The sequence below is a fragment of the Terrapene carolina genome, unplaced genomic scaffold (genome assembly GCF_002925995.2).
Source record: "Terrapene carolina triunguis isolate 2854851 unplaced genomic scaffold, T_m_triunguis-2.0 Scaffold789, whole genome shotgun sequence".
NCBI lineage: Eukaryota > Metazoa > Chordata > Testudines > Emydidae > Terrapene > Terrapene triunguis.
In genome coordinates, this window is record NW_020665140.1 from 2516963 (window position 1) to 2541790 (window position 24828).

At 42.1% G+C, this 24828-nt stretch overlaps 1 protein-coding gene across 3 annotated transcripts in view; it reads right to left on the reverse strand.

Annotated features, from left to right (window-relative positions):
• Positions 1-5569: 5569 nt before the first annotated feature.
• LOC112104984 (melanopsin-like) overlaps positions 5570-24828 on the reverse strand; it is a 62924-nt gene continuing 43665 nt past the window's right edge. For 2 of the 3 annotated variants that reach the window (XM_024197610.3, XM_024197611.3), the window contains 3 exons: positions 21258-21432; positions 15392-15544; positions 5570-7585 (listed from right to left, as the gene is read on the reverse strand). In XM_024197610.3, the coding sequence (XP_024053378.2) occupies positions 7199-7585; positions 15392-15544; positions 21258-21432 (715 nt within the window). In that variant the 3' untranslated portion in view covers positions 5570-7198. Of the gene's footprint in view, positions 7586-14832; positions 14903-15391; positions 15545-21257; positions 21433-24828 lie in introns of those variants that run through there. The other variant, XM_029913676.1, reaches the window with a different exon arrangement.

A 24828-nucleotide genomic window follows, 5' to 3' on the forward strand; every position in this document is an offset into this window, starting at 1 on the left:
CCAATAGCCTATGTGGGGACCAGAGTATTGGAAGCAGGGCCGGCTCCAGGCACCAGCAAAGGAAGCAGGTGCTTGGGGCGGCCAATGGAAAGGGCAGCATGTCCGGGTCTTCGGCAGCAATTCGGCGGCGGGTCCCCCAGTCCCTCTCGGAGCGAAGGTCCCACCGCCGAATTGCCACCGAAGAATGAAGCGGTGCGGTAGAGCTGCCGCCGAAGTGCCACTGATCACGGCTTTTTCTTTTTTTTTTTCTTCTTTTTCTGCTTCGCTGCTTGGGGCGGCAAAAATGCTGGAGCCGGCCCTGATTGGAAAAAGCTTTTGGTGAATAAGTTGTAGGCTCAGGTCTATAGTTGCTTTTTTAAGATTAGATACAATTGTTCCCCAGTGGGTCACAGATAGTTGTGTATCCAAATTTCTATTCTAAGCAACTTTCAAATTTCTTCGGCTGAGTTTTTGGGCCAAAAAATTGTAAAAGGATACCATTGGCTGAGAAAATCCAGGAAGTTTCCTCCAAAATAATAAAAGTTCTGGAGGTCCCAATGCATCTGGTCCAAACACATTCCTAAGTAAAGGCTTAAACTGGAGATATTTCCATGCTCTGGAGCAGGGCAAGTCAAATTGCGGCTGAAGATCAACAATGTTTTAAAATTATCATTGTCAATTAGCTGCGACAGTGTCATAATTCCTCCATGTCAAGGTTTTGTCACCAATTTTTCGGACAGGATTGCTCCATAGGACCAAGAATGGATGGAAGCAGAACCTTTTAGCCATGTTTGACCAAGCTTGCCTCACAACCGTTATTGTGAAGTGCTAACACTGTTGATGGGGAGGATGATGCAGCAGCTGCTGTTTTGTCCTTATTTTGACTTTTATATTTGGTGCACTCTCGCCAGCGCAGTGACTAGGAGTGATGAGTTTCATTTGAAGGCTAGTTTTAGATGAAGGGGGACCTAGCAGGAAAAGCACAACTGACTTTTGAAATTATTAAAAAAAAAAAAATGCAAACATAAGCAATAAACAGCAAACATTTTTGGAACAAAATTTCTATTTTTGTATCCGATTAGAGGATTAAAATTTTTCTCTCTGTGAAATATTTTACAATCTCTGTGAGATTGTTTTACCTTAAATAGTAAAGGATTATGTCCCCATCCTTGTGTACTGTTAGCAAGAATTAGTGGTATGTGTATGTAGAAATGGATTTGCATGTGATTTACATTTTCCATGTAGCATAGAGCTTGTAGCACTAACAAGAAAATAACATGAGGGTAACATCGAAACTTTATAAAATGAGTGACAGAAATGCGGCAGGACCCTTGCATGATTGAGATTTGTGAAAATATGTGACACATTCAGGAAGGATGAGCATCCCAGCAGAAAAACACTCCACTCATATAATTTTTCAGGGCATACTGGAATATTTATGTATAGTACCATGGTATGAATTATCAGCAAAATATGAATCACTGCCAGCTTCTGTTTGACCACATATGTGGGACATCTGCAGATTCAGCTGCTGCTCCCATGTCTGACTTCACCCTGTATTTTAACTGTCACATGCATTTGAAGTATTAAAGGGACACTATCAACTTGAAGCATGATTAATTAACACTCCCTGCCACCTGACATGCTCCACAGTTAAAAGAAATTTCATATTTCACCTGTATACTCCTGCCAGATTTTAGGGTGTTACAATCAGTTTTCTTATTTAAAAAAAAAAAAAAAAGGTTCTCTCTCCTCTGTGTGAAAGCATACCACAAACAGAGGAACTAATTATTTATACAGGAGAAACTATGAAACTGATTGTACAAAAAGTGCTGGCAAACGCATAAACAAGCAGAAAAATAGAGAAAAAAGTGTGTATTTTTCACTTGCAGTTACATGTCACTTGTAACAACAGTGTGTAAACATTTTTCTGGCAGTAGTCTATGAGGGTTTTTTTTATGTTGGTATCGCTTTAAATGAGGGGGTGTAGTAGGTTTGGGAACACACACTCCAGATTTTCCAGGTCTTTCCAGGATAGGGAACCAATGATATAATCCCTGCCCATTGCCCCATCTGAACCAGTGGGAAAAATACTTCAGCATTCAAAGAATTTAAATAAGGACTTATTACTTATTCCAAACCTTTATTTTACCATTGTTTTAAACTAGAACAGGTTGAAGTCTACCTTCTGCAGCCCATTGATTCATGGGAAAAGGAAATGTTTAACAGACCTGCAGTCTAAACCTTACGTTACATATGGATCTATTGGCAAAAATGCACACATGGTACATTTGTTTTAAACAGAGAAGTCACAGAAACAAACAACTGCTAATTAATTACAAAGTGTTTTGCCACAGTTATTAATTGGTTTTGGTCAGATTCCTCAAACTTGGGTGTCTGTAGTTGAAGATCTCAATAGAAGTGGTCTGATTTTCAGACATTCCGAGAAACCAGTTTTCACAGAAATCAATGGGAGCGCTGGGTGCTCAGCACCGCTGAAAATCAGGCTACTCCTATTGAAATGTCTAACTTTAGATGCCAAGGCCTTAGCTTCTCACAAACTTCAGCATGTACTTAATGAGTGCATGCGAGGGGTCCCATCGACTTCAAAGCGACTTCTCACATGAGCACAATTAACAAATGAACCTGTGTGTGAGGGATTAGAACCCAAGTTTGAAAAGTTTGTCCCTTTTACTTTAATGTGCTCTCTCTTCAGCCATTCCTTTAAAACAAAACAAAACAAAACAAAACAAAACAAAACAAAACAAAACAAACAAACAACTAAACATGGTTAGGACATCTCTCCTTAATCTATTTGCACAAAGTATTACATAGCTTTTCTAAAAATGGGAGACTGAGTCAATATTGTACATTTGTACATTGCTCTTAATCCAAAAGTGCAAACAGAGTGGTACACAAAAGTCTTCTTGTGAATTATTTTAAGCAACCTAAGACACAGTTACTCTGACTGATACTCCTGAAATATTACATAGTATGAAGTATCAGGTCTTTTGACATCACTAATTGTATAGCTATGTTTTATGACTCCATTAATATTAACTCATTTTGGGCCCTATCTGGGTTCCACTGAAGTCAGTAGTAATCTTGGCACTGATTTCAGTAGTCACAGGATTGGGCCTTCTTAAAGGAATTGAAAAAGTGTTCTCTTAGAATAAGAGGTGCTTGTTAAAAATATGCACATAGATGTTTACATTTGTATTATCGGAGATCAGTGGTATCTAAAAATCCACTTTACAGTTCATAATGCTGCAAGCCTATTAGGTTCTAAGAATACTACTCTTAGTGTTTTCTGAGACACATTACTATTGCTGCCATTTATGCAAGAAAGTATTTTGAAACCACTTTGTAAGCTAGCAGCAGAAGGCAATATGATGAGTGAATGTTTAAGAATCATTTTATTATTGCTTTACATCTCAATTTCTTTGTCTTGATGAAAACAATGGGCCACATTCTGCTCTCGGTCATATTAGTTCAAATCTGGCACAACATCATTGAATCCTGAGAGCAGAATCTGGCCCCACTCACATTTTTATACTTTGTAACACTGAATGCGTTGGTCATTGTTATGGTCAGTAATCAAGACAATAAGGGGTGGGAGGTATGGGGCATGTAAAATCCATGGAGGAATGTGAGAGTCGGTGAGGATACTTCCAAAACCTGTTCAATGGAGACAGGGGATAGAAATAATGGAGGCTATTAAATACTGAAGGAGATAAAGTTATTGATTGCATAGATGACGCTAATAAAATCAACAGGCATAGTCAAATTGTTTCAGGAAACAAACTAGAGAAGATACAAGGGCAAAACCAGAACATGATTACAACTGTTCCCCACTTCCACACACACTGCATTTCATTGGTATTTATATTACACATATATGCCCCAAACCTCAGGCCCTCCATCCGAGTACTAGGTGCACGGAGTTCCCAATGAAGGAATGCTTTTCCCCAGTCCCACAGATTGTTTTGTAGTTGCTTCTGACTGCCCTGGTTTCTGGAAGGAGAAATGGCTTGCTGGATCTGTGTAATTGTGGATTCATAAGTCCTAGCTCCTCTCCTCTCCCATATTTTCCCTTCCAAAACCCTCTCATATAGAACTCTGCTCCTTAGTATGCAGAGAATGTGGATACTCTACACAGGCTTCAGCAGCCTGCCTCCTCATGCAGTAGAACTGCACTGGTTGTGCTGTGTCTAGGTCCCTCCTGCCACCAAATGTTATCACCAGGAATTGCACACGTGTAATTGAAGGCAGAATTTGGCTCTAACGTGTCTGCAGGAAAAAGAATAAACTGGGTGGAGAACAAAGTTGCTGACAGGCACTGGATAGATAGGTGACAAGACAATCATGATGGACAACATGAAGTCATAAGGGAAAATGCTAGGAGGGCTAAAGAGAGAAGGTGAAAAGTGTGGATACTACAGATTGGTGTCCCAAAACCTTAAATGGTTGGACCTTTTTGGCCTTGCCCTCTTCCCCTCACTCATTTTAGCAAACTACCAGGTTTCTTACTTGTCCCGGTATCAGCTCCAAGAAAACGTCATAGTTTTCAGCTCAACTGGCTGGAAATCTTCAATTCCTGGGGTGAACCGTGGAACCTTCTGTAGCAGTGATGCACCAGCCAGTTCAGTGGAATTTAAGGTGTGCCTGAACTGCGGCTACGATGGAACGAATAAAGTCTTTTCAGGGATGGAATTGCAGAGAAAGTTACTGTAGGTAATGGATCACCTCCAGAGACAGACAGCACTCACAACAGTGTACATCTCTATGCACTTTTCTGGTGGAAGGGAGACTCTAGAATGACCTCTAGAAAGTGCTGGCTCCAGGTGCTTGGAAGTGGTGAAAGAGTCATGGTCATGGGCACTTCAAATGTACTTCCTAACAAATTATCATGAATTTCAAAATGAATTATTGTCATGTTATTTTAAAGCATCCTCGGGAGGTTATTTTCTAATGATAACTTGTTAAAACAGTTTCCAAGTTTGTTTAGATTGTAACCTGTGCAGGGCAAGGACTGTCTTTTAATGTGTGTTTGTATAGCGCCTAGAACTATGAGGCCCTGAACCTGACTGGGGCATCTTGACACTACTGTAATACAAGTAATAATTAATACTAATAAGGTATCCTGAGAGTTCTTAATAGCATTTTATAGCATTCAATGTTATTTTAAGTCATGGTAGCACTGTGTGTCCAGTGATAGCACCACATGCACCAAAGAAGTTAGAGAGACCTCTCTAGTTCCCTCAGCTATCCCATCAAGTCTCTCAACATTTCTTACTGACACCTAGCATCATTCTACATGATGCCATTGTGGATGCATTCCAGCCCCCACCTTGATTTGTCAGTTGTGGTTTATACTTTAGTTAACTTACTGTTAACACAGTTGCAAACAAGATTTGGCTTGTTTTTCATTTAAAAAGATAAGCCTCCAAGGTTTCCACATCAGGAGGGGGGGGGGGGGAAAGAAGCAAGAAATAGCTCATAAAAGCTATTAGTGTGTGCATAGAACCGGGAAATGCTCTCAGTATAATGTACAACGCAGTTACTGGAATAAAAAACAGGACATTTTTATGAAGACTATGAAAACAAATTCTCAAGGTCAGCTGCTTGCTTGACCTGAAGTCTGTTAAACAAATTATGTTCTGTTACACCAGTAACTATTTTCTTCAGTGGAGTTAAACCCACATAACAGAGAGCAGAATTTAGTCCATTGTGTGTCCCACCTGTGGGTGTGACAGACGGAATGAGAAAGAGTTGGAGGATATGGTTAAAAAAAGAAAAATGGGGAAAGAAACAAAACCACAAGGAACAAAATGCTAAGCTAGGAAGGTATTTTGAACACAAGGAACTAATATGAATCAAAGATGAAAGAAACAAAACCATTATCCACAAGTAAATATGTGATCTGGCATCCTGCAGTAAATCCCACATTTACAGTGGTATAGCCCTATGCTACTATACTCAATCCCCACTGGGGCAGCTGGGAAATGACAGTTGGGATAGGAAGACAAGGTGAGCGAGGTAATATCTTTTATTGGACCAACTTCTGCTGGTGAGAGAGAGAGAAGCTCTCGAGCTACACAGAGCTCTTCTTCAGGTTGGGGTAGGAAGTCCATCTGAGGTACTTTGAAAGGTTGGTCCCTCACAGTAAAGTTTATGCATCCCTGTTCTTTTTTTCACTGGCAGCTGAGACGAAAAAAAGCTCTTAATACCTGCCCACCCCCTTTGTACGCCACCAACAAGAAAACTGAACTGTAGCAGTTGGTGTTTTATTTTCATCAATGAGTCTTGAAGCCAATTGTGAGAATCCACCCTTTGAATAGGAGTCATTACAGTTCACACATGCTTAAACAATTCTGTGCACCCCAAGATACTCTAAAATGCCTTTAAAATTTGTTTTTGGGGCAGTATAACACCTCTAATCCTGTCAGTAATCTGCTGAATGGGCAGGGTGGCTGTCCTAATACTAGCTGAAATCCAAGCCTCTCTTTCTTACCCTTATTATCTTCTAAACAAATAATCACTTTTGTATTGAGTGATCCATTCATCTAGCTAGTACAGAAAACTTTCTACTAGAAAAAAAAAGACTTGACAAAAAGATATAGGTGCTTCTGATTGTGAGGTTGTATAGAGACTTGCAAGAGAGACTGGTACAGGGTGTCCACATTACTAATCAACTCAGTGGGTGCTGCTATACTGTCTGCCATAATTTTGGGCAGTACTACTTCTGAAGTTCATACCGTCAAGAACAAATTTTGGTGTATGCAGTCACTACATAGCTTATCCTGTGATGACATTCCAGGAACTATTGCCTTCTAGAGATAATAGTATTGGAATGATGTTGAATCATGAAACTGCATCCTGGGCACCCAGGTAGGGAGAAGTATTCATTGGGTGCTAGATATTTCTTTGCTGGCATCCACCCATCTATGTTAAAAACCATGAAGCAGCAGGTTGACTTGAAATACACCATTCTAGTTTGCTGCCAGATATTCCACTGCTCATTTTAGCAGCACCATCTAAAAGGCTGTTTCAGTATCTGAAGAGGACTGAACAAAGATGGATTCAAAGACCGCCTAGTGACTATAATACAAATATACAAAAAGTCTGAAGATTTAATCTAGAAGGCTTTAGTTATTTGGTATAATAATGTGGAGAAGCAGCCAAGAAAACAATGACCAGAAAGTTGTCTTTTTTACACTTATGACAGAAACTTCTCAAATGCTTCAAGGAAATCTGTGGAAGAGCTAAGCCCGTCTATGTCCAACAAATTATTCTTGCCATGAAAGTGGAATAAATCAGTCTCTTCCTCCTCTCCATTTTCATGTTCTTCTTGTCCTTCAACGAGGTTGGTCTCGGAAGTAGGAATGACAATGATACGTGGGACTGCAGTACTAAGGATGGGGTCCAGGCCTCTGTTTATTTGAGTTTCCCTTTGTGAGGTATCTGAGCCTCTTCCTTTGCTGATGCTGTTCAAGCCAACGGGAAGAGAAGCTGCTTTTAAGGAACTGGTCACAAGTGCTTTAGGGGAATTCTGTAGGACTGACCTCCCAAGCAGCTTCTGCAAATAGCTGGAGGAGAGCAAAACCTAGGGTAAAAACAACATTAAATCTTTAGTACCATCATTTGACATATAACAATTGTAGGTTATATCTCACCCCACTGAAACTAATGTTTGAAATCTCTTGTACCAGTCCATTACATTTCAGGTGCTAGTTCTCTTGAGCTGTTTCCCCATTAATATTTGAGCCACTGCCCCAAAATAAAATCGGTATCATGTGATCAATGTATTAAAATTTACCCAACTGTCACTTTTAGAAATGCACAACATACACAACAAAATACTAAATGAAGTAAAGAGATGCATATTTGGTCAAACATTTTCAGAAATGTGTAGGTAATGGACATTATCCCATTTTATGCTATGATCAATGGAGAAGCACATTCTGAAACACATTAAAGCATTATTCATCCATATTAATTTGGAACTGTATTGTACCCATTCTGCCATAAGTTTTTATGGTTACTGGGCTAAATCCTCAGCTGGTGCAAATCAGTACAACTCTGTTGTCTTCCACTGGAGCTACGACAATTTACACCATTTAAGGATCTGACCAACTTCCTGTTTAAAAAAAAACAAAAACAAAAAACTTCCAAGGAAAAAAATTATATATAAAAGGAAGATTTTTTTTTCAGGCATCCCAGTAGTAACACAGTATTATGCTGCTGCATCAAAACTCTTTGGGGATGAAAGTAGAAACTTCCACGTGCTCACTCTTCAGAATAAAACTGAGTTTATTTCACAACATTTTCTATTCATTGTGTTCTATACAGGCTCTAATACCGCTCTAATCGCTGTAGTATCAGAGGTTACATCTACACTGCAATAAAAGAACTGGTGCACAGGCCCAGCAGGCCCAGGTCAGCTGAGTTTGGAGCATGTGGCTTGAACTGCGGGGCTAAAAAATTGCAATGTAGATGGTCAGACTCAGGCTGGAGCCTAGTCTCTGAGACCCGGTGGGTGGGGAGGATTTCAGAGCCTGAGCCTAAATGTCTACACAGCTATTTGTAGACCTGCAGCCTCAGTCAGCTGAGACAGGCTCTGGGACTTGGTGCTGTGGGATTTTTATTGCAGTGTAGACATACCCTCAGGGTTTTAGAATAGCCTTTGCCCCCACCCTTAAGAAAGTTCCAATCCTGCATCGGATGCCTCATACAGGCTTTAAATGTTATTTCTCAAACATTTTAACGCATGAAACCTGTCACATCCTGGAACCTTTTTTCTGTATAATGAACAAAGAAGGATCTCAGATTAGATATTTATATAGTACAGTTTGATTCTTCGTATCTTTATTTTCTTTAAATTCCATTTTCCCTGCCACAACCACAGTAACAATTTCAATAGTTATGTCCTGAGATGTTTCCTATGTACCTTGTCCTCCCAGTAGGTGGCGCTGTAACCATATGAAATATAGATAGTAACATATTTAACAAAAAATAAGGAAAAGAAAAATAATTCCACTTCTTTGGCTTCAGAAGCTCTTCACTTTCTATTCACTCTGATCGATCTATAATTTTATGATGACTATTTTAGTTTACATAGGACTCTCAAAAGATCAATCCAATCATCATCAGGAGTATAAAAATCAACCACCACCAACACGAATGCTTTAAAAAATGTAAATAATAATAAAGCAAGTTTTTGTAATCAGACTAATATTTTTTAAGTAAACAGGTTTGTGTTCTTTTGGGAGAACATGTAAACCCTTTAATTAGCTCATCCGAAGAAACAGGCGGGAGAGAAAAAGACAGAGAATGTCCTTTTGAAAACCTATTTTATTTCCTTTTTTTCTCATAACTAGGAGCCAGAGACTCCCGAGTTCTAAACCTGGCTCTGACAATGACTCCCTCAGTGACCTTGGACATGTGGCATAACTCCTCTTCCTCAGTTTTCCCATGTCCAAAATTATGGCAATCCCTCACAGGAATGCTGTGAAGATTAGTTAGTAAATGTTTTCACGACATTCTGAACATGAAAAGCATGAAGTATTAATATTGGCTTTCCTAAAATAATTGCAATAATGATTATAAAAATACTTAGTGAGAGATAGAAAGGAAGTGGTTAAAGAAAAATAGAAATCCCTCTCTGGCAAGGAGAAGGAACATTAAAAAGAAAAATATAATGAATACTTCACTCCTTTGGATATTTCTGTGAAAACTGATATAGCTCAGGGCAGAGAACAAGTCTTGCTCTTTGTTTTATAAAGCATCTTGTACATTTATGGTAATATATACATCTTTATATTATTAACCTTGAGTGTCTTCTTAGGTCTCCTCCTCTCAACATACATTAAGTGTCTTTCTTCTATTGGAGGTATTTCTCTAGCACTGATAAACCATAGTACTTAAGGTCATAACATTAGTACACTGCAACACGATGGCCAAGTGTATCTTTATCTCCTTCTAGTGGCTGGACTATGTACAAAGAGGTTTTCTGAATTTGCTAACGCCTCGGAGCTGATGAACTAGGTTCTTTAGCTCAAACTGTTGATGCTCATGCTTTTAGATCATGACAAGATATTTAGATCATGACAAGATATTGTAAGATATTTCACGTTTGAGCAAAAGATTTTGCATTTGTGGGAATGGGATAGGACAGGGAATGGTGCTATTGTCCATCTCTCCCTCCCTTTGGGTATCACATTGGATGCCTATAGCTTATGCTATAACATAAGAATATATTCCAATTCCATAGACAGGAATTAATACTTTTAATTTAATTATAATGATTTCTGCAGCTACAGTGATGGTCATTTTAAAGGGATGCACTCAAAGTGGACAAAACCAGAATATGACACTCCCTAAATGAACACTTTAAGGATCCCTGACACAGAAGAAAAGTCCATTTCTCCAAACAGGGCCAGCTAGAGAATTAAAACTCCAGCTCCCCAGCTGCATAAGCCATTCACCCCACATCAGAGCTCTGTGCTTGTAGTGAATATGGTTGTGTGCGCACACGGCACCATCTCCCAGGATGGTGGGCCTGCCTTGCTCTTGTGAGCAGGCTGCTTGTTACAAATAACAGGGATCCTGCTCTTTAAAGTGCTAGGACAGCAGAATTCTTGTTAATTTCAACCCCTGCAGACTCACAATAATGTAAAGAGCAGGGAGAACAGAAGAACGGTTTAATGGGGTGACAACAAAGACATTAGCGCCAGCAAGATACCTTGCTGAACGATAGCACTGTGTCAGTCCTTGTCTTTGAAGGCTCATGGCTTTCCAAGACTAGGGGGAATTGTTAAAAAAGTACCATTTGGACTAGTGTTAAAATATGGACCTTCAGTATGCCTATATGTCATCTACACTCAGTATACATTATTGTTTCTCTGCCACAGGCATTTCTGTAGTGCCCATCCCCATTGTATCTCAGCTAACAATCAACAGAGAGTCCTGTGGCACCTTTAAGACTAACAGATGTATTGGAGCATAAGCTTTCCAGCCCACCTGCAATTTTGCATTAAGCAATCTTGATCTGAATCAATTTACGAAGAAGATATCATAGGATACAGCTAACAATATTTGCCTTTTAATCTACAGATATATAGGTACAGTAGATATTGCTCTCTTTTGGGAGCGTAGGTGTGCAAAGTAGGTATGGGGACTGCCCTGTGAGATCATCGTAACGGTCTGAATTTTATGATTAGAGCCTCATTTCACACTAACAACATAGTCACTGTCACATGACACATCACTTTCCTGGACCAGAGGAAAAGCTCTCTGTGGCTCGAAAGCTTGTCTCTATCATCAACAGAAGTCGGTCCGATAGAAGATACTACCTCGCCCCCGTTGTCTTTCACATGTTTTAGTGTCATTCTAGATTTGATGTGTAATCATGTCAGTCCATTGCCATAGGCCATTAGTCTCATCACTCCCAGGTGCTAACACAGAAAGCACACTCTCCCAACATGCTGGGAGCTCTGGGAGGCATTGCCCCTGGGGTGGTAATTAGCTGCCACACTCTGGCCTTGGTTATATGTCAGCAGCCCACCTGCAATTTTGCATTAAGCAATCTTGATCTGAATCAATTTACGAAGAAGATATCATAGGATACAATAAGTTTCCCGATCTTGACAGGATGGGCAGTTTTTTTTGTTTTGTTTTGTTTTAACGTGGAGCAGAGGAAAAGTGAGATTATTCTCTGCCTCAGAAACTTTACTATATTGATAAATACATGGACAAAATGATCCTTGGCCTGACTCCAACTCACAGCAAGATCAACAGTAGGTTTAAAGTATTGCAACCAAAATCTGTTGTAGACAATTTGGTGATGCTATCTAGAAGTCTAAAGTAAATGCCTAAAAGGTCAACTTTGTGTTTTTAGGGCAACCAGAAGACCTGATGTTGAAGTGCTCTCATTGATCTTGGCAAGAGGATACATGCTGGAAGCTATCGAGATATGCTTGTGCATGTAAGCAGCACAAAGAGGAGCTTCACACCCTGCACCTGGGACACTCAATGTGAATATTGTGAAAGCGCCTATCTGCAGCATTATAAACCACATATGTCAGTGAATAGTACTGAGAGCAAGAGAGTGCAGGAACCCAATCAAGGGCTACTTATCAAAACTACTGGACAGCCATCCTTCGAGGACAGTGTGGCCAAGTTACAGTCATTAAAATAACGAATTACTATGGGTCATAATGTCTATGAAGAAAACCTCAGATTTCCTCCCCTCCACTTCTCCCTCAGGAAAAAAAAAAAAGGAGGAAAAAAAAGAAGAGATTGAATTTGGAGTTGGGGGTGTCTGGAGGGAATCCCCTAACTCTTCTTCATCTCCACTGTCTCAGGCGTTATGTCCAGACATGGATTTAGCAAGGGAGCTCTGCAGCAAGGTGAGGTCACCCAGTTTGGGTCCATTCCTGTCAGCAGGAACTGGACATTGTGACTGAGGGTTAGACGCAGACTTCACAGTCAGGGCCCTTTCCCCACTTTCTTTTGCACAGAGGGTGTGAGCCTCTACTGTTTCCATGGCTTCCAAGGCCTAAATATAGCACCTCTATATAAAACACTAGCTGCCTTCCTCACCAAGAGACAGAAACAAACTGGAGGTCTGGGCACAGAGGGCCAAATCCTCAACTGTTGTATATCAAAGTAGCTCCATTGATTTAAGCGGAAATATGCCAATTCACACCAGGTAAGGGTGTGGTCCAGGGTGCATGACAGAGGTGGGATTTGGCACCAAATCTCTTGTTCCCAATAGGTCCTTCACTGACACCTGAGGAACAGACCTACTCATTGTCCATACTGGCTCACCAAGCTACAGAACGCTGGCCTAAGTGGTGGCACGTGATCTCTGTCATCAGTGTCTTTTTTTTTGGTTTTAAAGTAATGAAACTGATTGATGTGACTTTTGCAGTGGCACTACCTGGAATGAAAAAGTGAGGATTATTCTGTCAACAGAACAGGGCCGGCTCTAGGTTTTTTGCCGCCCCAAGCAAAAAAAATTTTGGCTGCCACCCATCCCAGCCCTGGGCTCTCAACCTCCCCCACCAGTGCCCTCCCTCTCCCTGCACTTCCTGCCGCCCCAGCGCTGGGCTCTTCCTTCACCCCCCGCACCGCCTGCCACCCCAGCCCTGGGCTCCCCCCCACCAGTGCTGACTCCGCCCACTCCCCCCTCGCCTCCAGCCGGTCCGGCGCTGGCAGAGTTGGGGTAAGCAGCGGGACTCCCGGGCTGCACCTCAGCCCAGGGTCCCTCCAGCCAGGGCTCCCGCCTCCAGGACCGGCCGGGACCTGGGAGGGCAGAGCCGGGGGGACCGCCGGGGCAGGGCAGCCCCAGAGGGAGCAGAGCCCCGGAGAGCGGGACGCAGCCCGGGCCCCGCACGGCAGCACCCCGCCCTCTATGGCCCCGCTGCGGCTGCTTCTGGCCACCCTACCGCAGCCCCTGGGTGGCTTGGGCCGCTTCACCCAGCCCCGGCTGCGGCGCTGGGGGACGGCCGCCCTGCGGCACCTGCAGGCGGCTCCGTGTGCTCCGCGGGGCGGCCCCCCGCCACAGTGTCCCCCACTCGGAGCCCGCACGGCCCAACCACAAGGTGCAGGCGCTGCTCCCCCGCAGCGCGAACCTCAGCGGCCCCAGGGCGCCCCCCGTGCACGATGTGCTGCCGCTGCCAGGGCCGGCTCTAGGCTTTTGCCGCCCAAAGCAACAACAACAAAAAAAGATGTCCGGAATGCCGCCCCTGAAAATGTGCTGCCCCAAGCATGTGCTTGGTTTGCTGGTGCCTAGAGCCGGCCCGGAACAGAAGAAGGTATCACAGCACACTAAATTATTTAATTTACCTTGCCCAAGATTCCATAAAGCATTAATGTTACTCTGCAGCCAGCAGCAATGTTTTATTGGGCCAGATTCCCATTTACATTAAGGCCCCTTTACACTACCCTAGCAGTGTAAAAGGTCTTAAAGTAGAAACAAACTGCATTTACACTCACTTTAAGTCCATTTTACGTTGCTTGAGCAGCATACAGGGGCCATAAATGTGAATGAGGATGAGGCCCATTATTTATACAGCAGCCACGGTGTGGTGGATGCTTTCACAGATGGGAGTGGAGGTCCATGCCTCAGAGAACATGCAACCTAAACAGATAGCACATAGATGAAGTGCAGAGATGGGATCCAAAAGCACGCACTGACAATACTGTACAACTTGTCAGTGACGCAATCATTCTAACGCTGTTCTTTTGTTTTTTTCAAAAATTACTTTTTACTGCCTGCTTTGTCAACGCTTTATAAAGGGGAGGACTAAGGTTTTCCAGGCCTTGTGGGAGAAGCGACATGAAAGAGACACCTGAAGGACGAGTGAGTGGATGCATTCAGGAGTAGGGAGATCAGTTTGCTGTGATTCCCGGGATAGCGTCTCACTTAAACTATGCTGTCTCTAGATAAAGAACCGGAGATCCAGAAGGCAAGAAAGGTGACACTGCTTGTGGTGTATTGTTAGTTCAGTTAGACATGTCGTAGGTACCGGCATGAGGAGCTGGGTACCTACAAACCTGGGAGTACTAGTAGGTTGGGTATTGAGAGTCTTATGCCTTTGTCTACTGAAGGTGTAGCGTTGGCATATTTTTCCATGTGATTCACAGCAGTACTATATCTGGAAGTCCAGTGATACTGAAGTATTGGCAAGAGCTGATTCAGGGGTGATCTGAGGTCATCTTCCAAAGTTCCACCTCTGGAAAAGTGACACGTCTGAGAAAATGACACCAAACTGCAGCAGTTTGGTTTGTAGTTTTGTTGCATCCACAAGAGATGCACTCAGTACTCACCATCTTCAGTTTCAGTGAGAGAAGGGGGGCAAGCTGCCAGACTTTCCCACTCTCAGGGAGAAATGGGAGTTTCTCTCTCCTCTTCCCCCTCAACAAAGATAAAACATTTTTTTAATGTATACTAAAATGAGGGTGCAAAAAAAAAGTGGCTTCCACTATTTCTGAATCTGACTTGAAACCTGATTTTGTAGCAAATGGAGTCTGCCACAACATGGAGGTGAGTTCTTTAGATTTGGGAGTGGGATGAGATCAACCAGGACTGGAGGAGGTAAACATGCTGAAATAAAGCAGTCAGGTTCTTAAATTCATCCCCACTAACTGCGCTACAAGTCAGCATTTGATCTGGCTTTGGAATGGTAGGTTGCTTTTCCAGCAAAGGCAAAGCAGCTGGGAAAAGAGTTAAAGCATTCATAGGGCCTGTAATGGTGGGGTGGGAGAAACCTTCAAAACCACAAATACGGGTGAGGTCTTCAAGATGTATCCACCTGAGCATCAAGGTTGAATGGGTAAACCAGAGAAGACTTGCCAAAGAAAGATTATACAATAAAAACAAGAAGCAATTAAGTCCTTCTTTTACCTTTTCTTCAGTTATTGCATTGCAGCTGTGGGCCTTCAGAAGCAGTTCCCTCTTCTCCTCCTGTCTCGGACATGATGAAAAAGAGTTACTTCTGGAAGGCTGCAGTTTCTTATGAACTGGCTCCACTGGCTCAAGCTCTACGCCACTCCAAGCCTAAACACCAGGTGAGAATTATTTCAAACAGTTATGTTCTTTCTAACTTTTAAAATTTTCTTTTTCATCTGCTGGTAAGCAGGTTGCTTTTGCATGTAGACAAAATGAGAGTGTTCTAAAATGGGCCATATACCCAACCCTGATGAATCCCCCATTAGACAAGAATTATTCCACATACTCTTGATTTTCAATCTTACTGCTCTCCTGGGATTTGTTTCTTTGGAAGCACAGAGCTTGTAACACACAGTGCATCCATTTTTACCCAGACTTTTTACTCACCTTTGATCTCTGTAGTATAGTGATGCTTGTGGCACCTAAGCATTAGATATCCAGTAGCAAAGAGAGAGAGAGAGTACAGTCTGGAATGTGGGCAGTTACTTCACTTATTTTTCCTGTGCCTCACTAGGAATGGAGCTCAATCCTGATTTGCTACAATCCAGATATTCCATTTCTGGACCTATCTTGTGCAAAGATTGTGAATCATGACGAATTATATGTTGATTTTGTGATTCGGACAAAAGGCGGAGACCAAACTGTTTTCCACATGCACTTAAGTGAGGATTTGAAATGAGGTCCATGAAGGTGTGAAACTAATGCATGAACATCACTGGATCACTTAGTTCCCTCAGCTATGAATAGTCTTTTCATTTTTCCTTCTTTGTATAATTAAAACTACAGATGCCATTTTATTTACATTAGAAACGGGCACACACTCAGACTAGAGAATTTGTTTGGTGGAAACAGCTACATTTCCTATTTGGTGCTGCCAAGTTGTGCATTAGCAAGTGTGTCACAAAACTTCACCATGAACTGCTACCATGCAATATGCAAAAGCCACTGGGTTAAGCTTTTATTTCAAAGGCAACTACCCAGCTGCACTGAACTGGCATTTTAAAACCATGTTTCCTGTCAGTCACTGAAAGAATAATTGCCTCTGGCAGTGTCAAATCAACACAGCACTGCATTACAACAGCAGCAGCAGCAGTAGTTTTGTTTGAGACCTATAAGCAAAGGTTAGGCCAAGGCTGACACCTTTAAAGAACATTATCCCATGCCTAGAAAGGAGAATACTTTAAAAACAAAACAAAACGACTCAACTGAGTTTACAGAAAATTAATGGTGACTAACAGAACAAAAGAAATGGTTCAGGTCGGGACATGTAAGGTGCTATAGAATGACTACAGTGAATCTCATTTAGCATTCACTGATCTACTCATCCATAAAAAAAACTGTTGAGAAGGAAATAAAGGAGAAAATGAGAGTCAAGGAAAATGGAAAGGTGAAAGGAACAGGAGGCTACATAGGAGAGGGTAAAAGAAATGAGTTAGAAGCCTTCCTTTTTTTTTTTTTAAAACTCTTATTTTATCATCTCCAGAAACAACATATTTCCAGTGCCACCCTTGCATAAGTGCTATGTACAACTAGTGACGTAGGCCTTGATCTAGCAAAGCATTTAAGCATGTGCTTAACTCTAAGCATGTGAGTAGTCCCAGTGACTTTGCTGGATATGTATCTTACAGCAGAAAATGTACCTGCTTTTCCTGTCAGAATGCTTCATATATTTTATACAACAGCCTAGGTTTCTGAGAATAATCTTAATGCTTCCACAGAACCTCCAGGGCAATTATATTACCATCTATCTTCATGAGCAATACCTCAATGTATCATCCCTATAGTCAGAAACTTAATGGCCTGTGAGTGTAAATTAGCTCAATGGGCAAAAGTTTCCATATTTTATTTACATTATAACAGAATTACTGATACTTTTTTTTAAACAACTCCTGTTGCCATGGCATCCGTAGCACTGCACAATAAATACAAAAATGAGTGATTCATAGAGATGGTTCAATAAACAATTGCTGCAATGTTTCTACCATGTTAAGGTCCTTCATCCTAACACAGTGACAATCAGTTAAATGCCTGGTTGAACAGGGAAGTCTTAAAATTTGCCCTGAAGGCTGAAAAACTGGATCACACAGACTTATAGATTTTAAGATCAGGGCTATATGAAGGAGCAAGTTCCCAAGGCACTGGTGTTCTGCAGATAATACTCCTCCTGTAAACTTCTGTTCCATTCAGCAATTGTGAAAGCATTGGAAGCAATTGTAATTGTTGCCGTGAGGCACTCAGGGAGAGGCATTCTCTCAGGTAGCCCTGACCCACACCAGTTAGTGCTTTTACATGATAACAGTTTTCATTACCTTAGCTCTGAAGCAGAAAGATTTTCTGACCACACACAAGAATCTCAAAGGGTACGGATATTCTCAGTTCAGTGTATGTGGATTTAGGTGTGTAGTTTCCTGCGGCTATGTCTGTGCTAGCGTTTTTCAGACAACTGGTGCAACTCCACTGGAATCAACTATATATGACAGATTGCTAATGTAAGGAGGGGACAGGTTTTTACTACTTTATTGTCCTGATTTTTCACAAGACTGAAATGTTCCCAGTGCACACTCCTAAGTTAGTTTGGCTCAGGGCAGATCTAAATGACAGAATGATAAAATGACTGTGCCCTGTTTACAAAAGCAGGCACCCCATGACCTGCTACCTCTAATGGTGGGAGGTTCCGCCCAAAATACTAGTGTAGGCAAAGCTTTTGTATCAAGGACAAACCAGTGTAGAATACTATCAAATACAACTCTTAGCCTGCAAAATAACAACAGGAAAAGCACTGCAGGTCGGTGGTGCTATGTAGTTTAATTTTTAAAATATAATAACTTAGCATCTGTTATTCTTTTAAATTAAAAAGAAATTTTGCAGTAAATATATTATATAAAAGCTAGGGACAAAGGTTACCACTCATGTATTACCGAATGTATAGTTCTACAATGAAGTAGGGCTGGCGAACAATTACCGGTAGTTGTGTTCTATTATATTATATCTGTCACCATGGTATTTGAATGCCCTCCAAGAGTGCATTTAGTGACAAGACTAATGTATGTCACTTGTGGTTCTTGTCATATTATTATTTGTTTTTATTATGGTAGAATCTAGGAGCCTCAATCATGATCTAGGAAACCATTGTACTAGATGCTGTACAGAAAAAAAAAAAAAAAAAAAAAAAGATACTCCCTGACCCAAAGAGTTTACAATCGAAGTTAATTGTACTGCTGAAAGTACCTCGTAAGACAGAATTTTCCATTTCAGTTGAATGTCTAATTAAAATAACTGCATGGTCTGTCTGGAAGAGTTGCAAAAGCAATGGGCTTCAGGCATATCTTAATCTGGTCTATAATTTTAAATATGACAGATAGGTTTATCTGATTGTGGTATTACCACCAGATCTTTTCTTAAGGGAAGAGACAAATCATTTCACTATCTGTTCTGTTTTTAGTTTAAAAAAAAAAGATTTTTACAAATTAAAGGCCTGATCTTGCAATTAACAGTCCATGGACAGAGTGTTTTGCAATACAGAACCCTACTGACTTCAGTGGGGCTCTAAGCAGACGCAGCAGTCTGTCTGTGCTTTCAATTGCAGAATCAAACCTTGGTGTCCATCATGGATTTAAAGAGAATAAAGAACATAAGATGCACTTAATGTCAAATATTTGGATCTACAAAGGATTAATATAGCCCTAGCTTGAGTGCAAAATGATGGTCAGTCAATTTAGTCTAGAGCTCCAATGAACAAATATTTTGACTACTCCGAGTGGTTTTCAGGACTGGTTGGAATGTGGGAGGAGAGGATCATATGTGTAAAACATAGGAGGATTTGGACTGTTAGAAAGAGCTTAGGAATGGTTTCTTCCAATGCTTGGTGCTAACCTTGCTAACTATATTCACAGCAACCAAACACAGCTTTTCTGTTAGTACTTATGAAGTTACACAGTAGTTCAATGTGTGCATGGGAGTGGGGCAATTCCCTTTGATAGGTGACCAGAAATCTACAACAAAAGGTTTTGTGATCCCTCTGCACCCTTGATTGGGATTTCTTCAATTTGCCAGTGAGTACTGTCTTTTTACTCATGTATGTTTATTTTACCATCTGTTTACAACACAGTTGTTTAAAAATCTTTCTGATGCTGGGATCAGTTCACTGAGAAGCAGGATCTCACATTTCTAAAGGTGGATTGGAGAATAAAGTAGAAAATAAAGTGCTATATTTCCAGTTTCTACTCAGACATTTACAAGTTGAAACTGTTGTAAATCAATTGAACTGGGAAACAAAGTGTTACTATGAATAATTATGAAAGTTTGGTATTTATTTGCTTTCTGAGAAGTAACACTATGTAGCAGAAGAAAGCCATTCAGGTGGCTTGATAAAACAGAATGGACAGTTTTTGATCAAGTTTCTGAATACTTTATGTTGTAACCTGTGGGGAAAAGAATCATCTTCAAGCCAGATTTGTCATGCTCCCTTGTTTTGTTGATGTTCATCAACCCACTTCCTAGATCATACTGTTTTTTCAAAATCTATCTTATCGGAAGGATTTAAAGCATCTCTTTTGAAATTTGGCTACCTGGTCATGTTATTTTGACTCTGATATTAGTACCCTGAAATAAATAGCTTGCAAGTGACACACTACACATCCGTGAGTCCTCATCCTTGCCTAGACTGTTGTCTTCCAGCCCAAAGGACAGCCCAGGGGTAAAAGCCTAACTTACTCTTAGTTCAACCTGTCACAGTGATTATCATCTTGATAGTTTGAGCTGAGTGAACTTTCTTATGCTGGTTCAGCGCAGTGTGAAAGAGCTGAATAGAGTAGGGCCCTAGGGAGGGCTAGCACTGGCTGAGTGCATCCCCTATGCTAGTGTTTCCCAAACTTGGGACGCCGCTTGCTTAGGGAAAGCCCCTGGCGGGCCGGGCTAGTTTGTTTACCTGCCGTGTCCGCAGGTTCGGGCGATCGTGGCTCCCACTGGCCGTGGTTCACTGCTCCAGACCAATGGGGGCTGCAGGAAGTGGCGGCCAGTACGTCCCTCGGCCCGCGCCACTTCCAGCAGCTCCCATTGGCCTGGAGCAGTGAACCGCGGCCACTGGGAGCCGCGATCGGCCGAACCTGCGGACACGGCAGGTAAACAAACTGGCCCGGCCCACCAGGGGCTTTCCCTACACAAGCGGCATCCCAAGTTTGGGAAACACTGCCCTATGCAGACCACTGATGTGCTGAGTAATGCCCTAATAGGCACAGTGTCAATGCAGAAGAGGCTGACTTTTCAGGAGTTGGGGGGAATGGTAAGAAGTCAGTCTGGGGGATGAGAGAGCCCTCAAGGGAACTTTTCATTTTTAGTACTATTCTGTCTGGTCCTATGGATATGAAGCCTACAAGGCCTGAGCTCTATTGAATTTTACGTGACAGATAAAGAGTTAAAAGGCTGAGAGCATTAATTTTCATAATTTAACTAAAAATATATACATTTTGTAAAATTAATGTGAATTTAATATACATGATTTTTCCACATAAAATCCCTCTGCACTGTCACAGCTATACACCCCAGGCAGAGCACCAGCTGCTACGACGCCCAAGATTCCACTTCTACAAAACAACCAAATTGGAATGCATGGTAAAAGTTGGATAAATAAATCAAACGATAATATTCCTGAAGCACAGTGATTATTCCCATACAGAAACAACTTTATTCTTCCAAGGCTTTCAGAAACAGATGCCAAAGTATGACTTTGGATACATTTTTAGAGAATTAACTGGGGACCTGACTTGTTTCAGACAGGCAAGTTTTATACCCAATTTCCTCCCTGGAAATAAGAAAGACTTACTGCTTCTCCAGTGGAAACTGATGAAACACAACTACTCTTGTTCCTGGAGGCAAAAGAGCGACGGCTGGAGACAGAGGCCCTGAATGATGATTCATTTATAGAACCTGATGAGAGATCGCTCTTTGATATCCGTATGAAAAATCGCAAGCAAGGAACAGCACTGCGAATGGTTTTCCTAAAGGGGAACAGGAAAGTAAAAGTTACAAGCTGTATAACACCACAAATACTAGCAGCACTGTTTGGAAAATGATCTGACAGAAGTCCTCTCTCTTTCGGTAATCTCAGTAAAGCTTTTGGTTTTGTTTTATAAAGATTAAAGATTACTTGGAAGTAGTTTGTTAGGGCTAATGTGAACTGTTAACAAGACAAAAGGAAAGACATCACATGGATTCAGCAGCTTTAAACCAAAAGGATTTAAAGGATGCATGGATGAGTAGTGAGAATTGAAAATACAATCAATTTTTAGTAATATGTTCAACTTAAAAAATGATTAGTTGTTAATTTAATTGCAAATAAATGATTAATACTGCAAACATACAAAGCTATTGAACCATAATGGGTCAGATTCTCTCCTGTGATGAGATCTGTTCTGTGCATGGGAGAAGGGGAGCAGCCTTGGGGAGCCAGTTATTATTTATTTGTATCATAGTAGTATCTAGAAGCCTCAGTCACAGACCAGAACCTTAATGTGCTAGGCAACGTACAAACACAGAACAAAAAGATGCTTACAATCTACAAGCATTTACAATCTGCACAGTGTTTAGTAGCAATCTAAGGGCCTGTCTACACAGCATGGCAATGCACACTAGACAGAGTTGGATTATGGATTTTTGGGGCCCTGGGCCAGAGCAAGTGCCCCCTCCTTCCCTGGCGCTCCTGCAGGGGAAATGGGGTTGGGGCGCAAGGGCTTCCCCTGCCCTCCCAGCACTCCTGTTGGGGAGTGGAGCTGGCAGGAGTGCCGGGTGGATGGGCGGAGTGGGGCAAGCCCCAATGCCCCGACCGGAGTGCCAGGCAGGCGGGCGGAGTGGGGCAAGCCTCCGTGCCCCAACCCCCCGCAGGAGCATCGGGTGGACGGGCAGGCGGAGGTGGTCAGGGCACAGGGATGCCTATTTTTCTGGGGACCCCCAATTGGCCGGGGCGCCTGGCCATGGGCCCCGTTGGCCCAGTGGCTAATCTGCCACTGACACTAGAGGGGAGTGAATCTAAAGTGCACCGATGTGTTGTGCATGAACAAGCTTGTACAGACCTGCTGGCACGAACTAAAAGTTCCCCAGCACGCTAGCATAGCATGGGGCCAGTTAGGGTACATGTACACTGCAATAAAAAGCCTGTAGCCCCAAGTGTCAGAGACCATGTCCATTTATCTGGGCTTGCAGGACTAAAACTTGCAGTATGACATTTGGGCTCAGACTGGCGCCTGGGTTCTGAAACCCACTGTCCTCATGAGGTTTCAGAGCGCAGGATGTAGCCCGAACCTGAACATCTATGCTGCAATTTTGTAGCCCATCAGCATGAGCCCCATGAACCTGAGTTAGCTGACCCAGGCCAAGTGCAGCCCTGCTGCATGTCTTTATTGCAGTGCAGCCATACCCTTAGTGTGCAACGCACTGGGGTGCTTCAGAATTCACACCCCTCTCATGCACATTGTTGCACCATGCAGACAGGCCTTAAGTAACAGTTATGGGTCCCTGAGTTTTTGGGCTGATCTGTGCTGGCTCAGCCCCAGCATAAATTAGAGCAGCCTAGGGGGCTCCACTAATCCACGCCAGGTGGCTACACTCCACAAGGGACCATATGCCAGTTGAAAACTGGCAGATGAGAATAGGCAGAGCCTTCTGGTCCTTTGCCCAACCACCCCCACTCCCCGTGATGGGGTGGTCAGTTGGCACAGGAGCCAGGCATGTTGACTTGAAGCCAACTGATGGCTCTTCCTTGCTGAGGGAATTCTCAGCTGGTTAGCGATGACTCGATTCCAGCTCCTTGAGGCTGCCTGTGTTGTGCAAAGCAGATGGTTCAAGGGCAGAGAATCTGGCCCAATGCCTTTGTACTTGGTATAATAAATCTACAACCTCATATCACTCCAGATTAATTCTAGCGCAATCAACAAAATACCAGCAAATATTGCTACAGACAGAAACGCACAAAGACAATGAATAAGATAGGACAAGCCACACATACAATGGACAACCACTACTGCTCTGTGCACTTGTGAATCACATATCAGTGAAGGAAGCGAAGACATATATTAAACTCCAGAAGCACATGTTAGAGCTGGATGAATATTGCAACAACAAAAAAAAATTGCTTGAACATTAATTCAACTTTTTAAACAAATTTGTTTGACTATGTTTGCTCCCCTGTTCCCACTGCCCATTTCCTGTAAGTTTAACAGTGAACAACTTTGCATGCAGGAATGTGTGAGGAAATAGTGAATTTTCAGCAAATACTCCAATATTCAAGAAAATATTATATTTGCGAAAGTGCACAGAGGCCTCAGAAATCTGATTCTGAAAGATACTCTCACATGAATAAGGAACAAAAATGTACCATATGATCTGAGAATCCAAGACAGACTGCAGTATATTCAGTAATCTTAGGACCCCCCAGATCTTTGTCTACAGACCTGGCTGGGACAATGGAATGGAAGCCTTAATGTCTACAGGAGATTTGGGCCCGAATGAGTGCTAGCTGGCTGAGTCTTAGATTCTGTTCTTGCAACGAGTCCTGCCTATGCAATTGCAGAGCCCCTCCCTGACTTCAGTAGCGCTGAGTGAATGCAGGGATCTGCCCCTGTGGAGCTCATTGCAGGATTGAGGCCTGAATCCAGGTGAGACAGAAGTAACGCTGATTGGGTGGAAGAAATAACTGGAAGAATTAACAACCGTTTTATTGGTAGCTGAGGGAATGCAACCAGTGACTGTGATACAGGTTCATGGTTGAGATGTTTTCTCGGACCCCAGGCTGCTGCTGAATTGTCTGACAGAACCTGTGGCCAAGAGTACTGTTTTCTGCCTGCAGCTAGGAAGAGAAGTGCAACCACTTCTTTGCTACCATAATTCATGCCGTTGTCACACTGGGACTATATAGTTGTAATGCACTCTCCCATCACTATTCAGGAACTAAAGCTGGTGGCAACCTGCTTATTAAACACTGGAGCTACATGAACTGCACTAGCTGCCTGTGAATTTCCCAGAAGAATTTAAGGTCTATTGTAACCTTTCAAAGACCTGAATGGACTTAGGACCAGGTTACCTGGGAGACCACCTGTGCCATTCTTCTCTCTTCAACTGCCATCAGGACACACTGCAAAACCAAGCTTTTTCTTGGGGCATGTGAGGAACAGGTGTATTGAGGAACAGGATTTATAATAATGTTGGTCTTCTGGAGGTGACTAGAGTGGGACATTGAAGCTAACATGGATTTTGAAGTGCACTTTCATAATTTACATTTTAAAATTTAAAATGGATGCAGCTTGTGATGGGTACTTATTGGATGATGATTTTACTGTAAATTGAAATAAAAGAAAGTAATCAAATTTCATATATTGAGTACTCGCAAAGAACTACTTGAG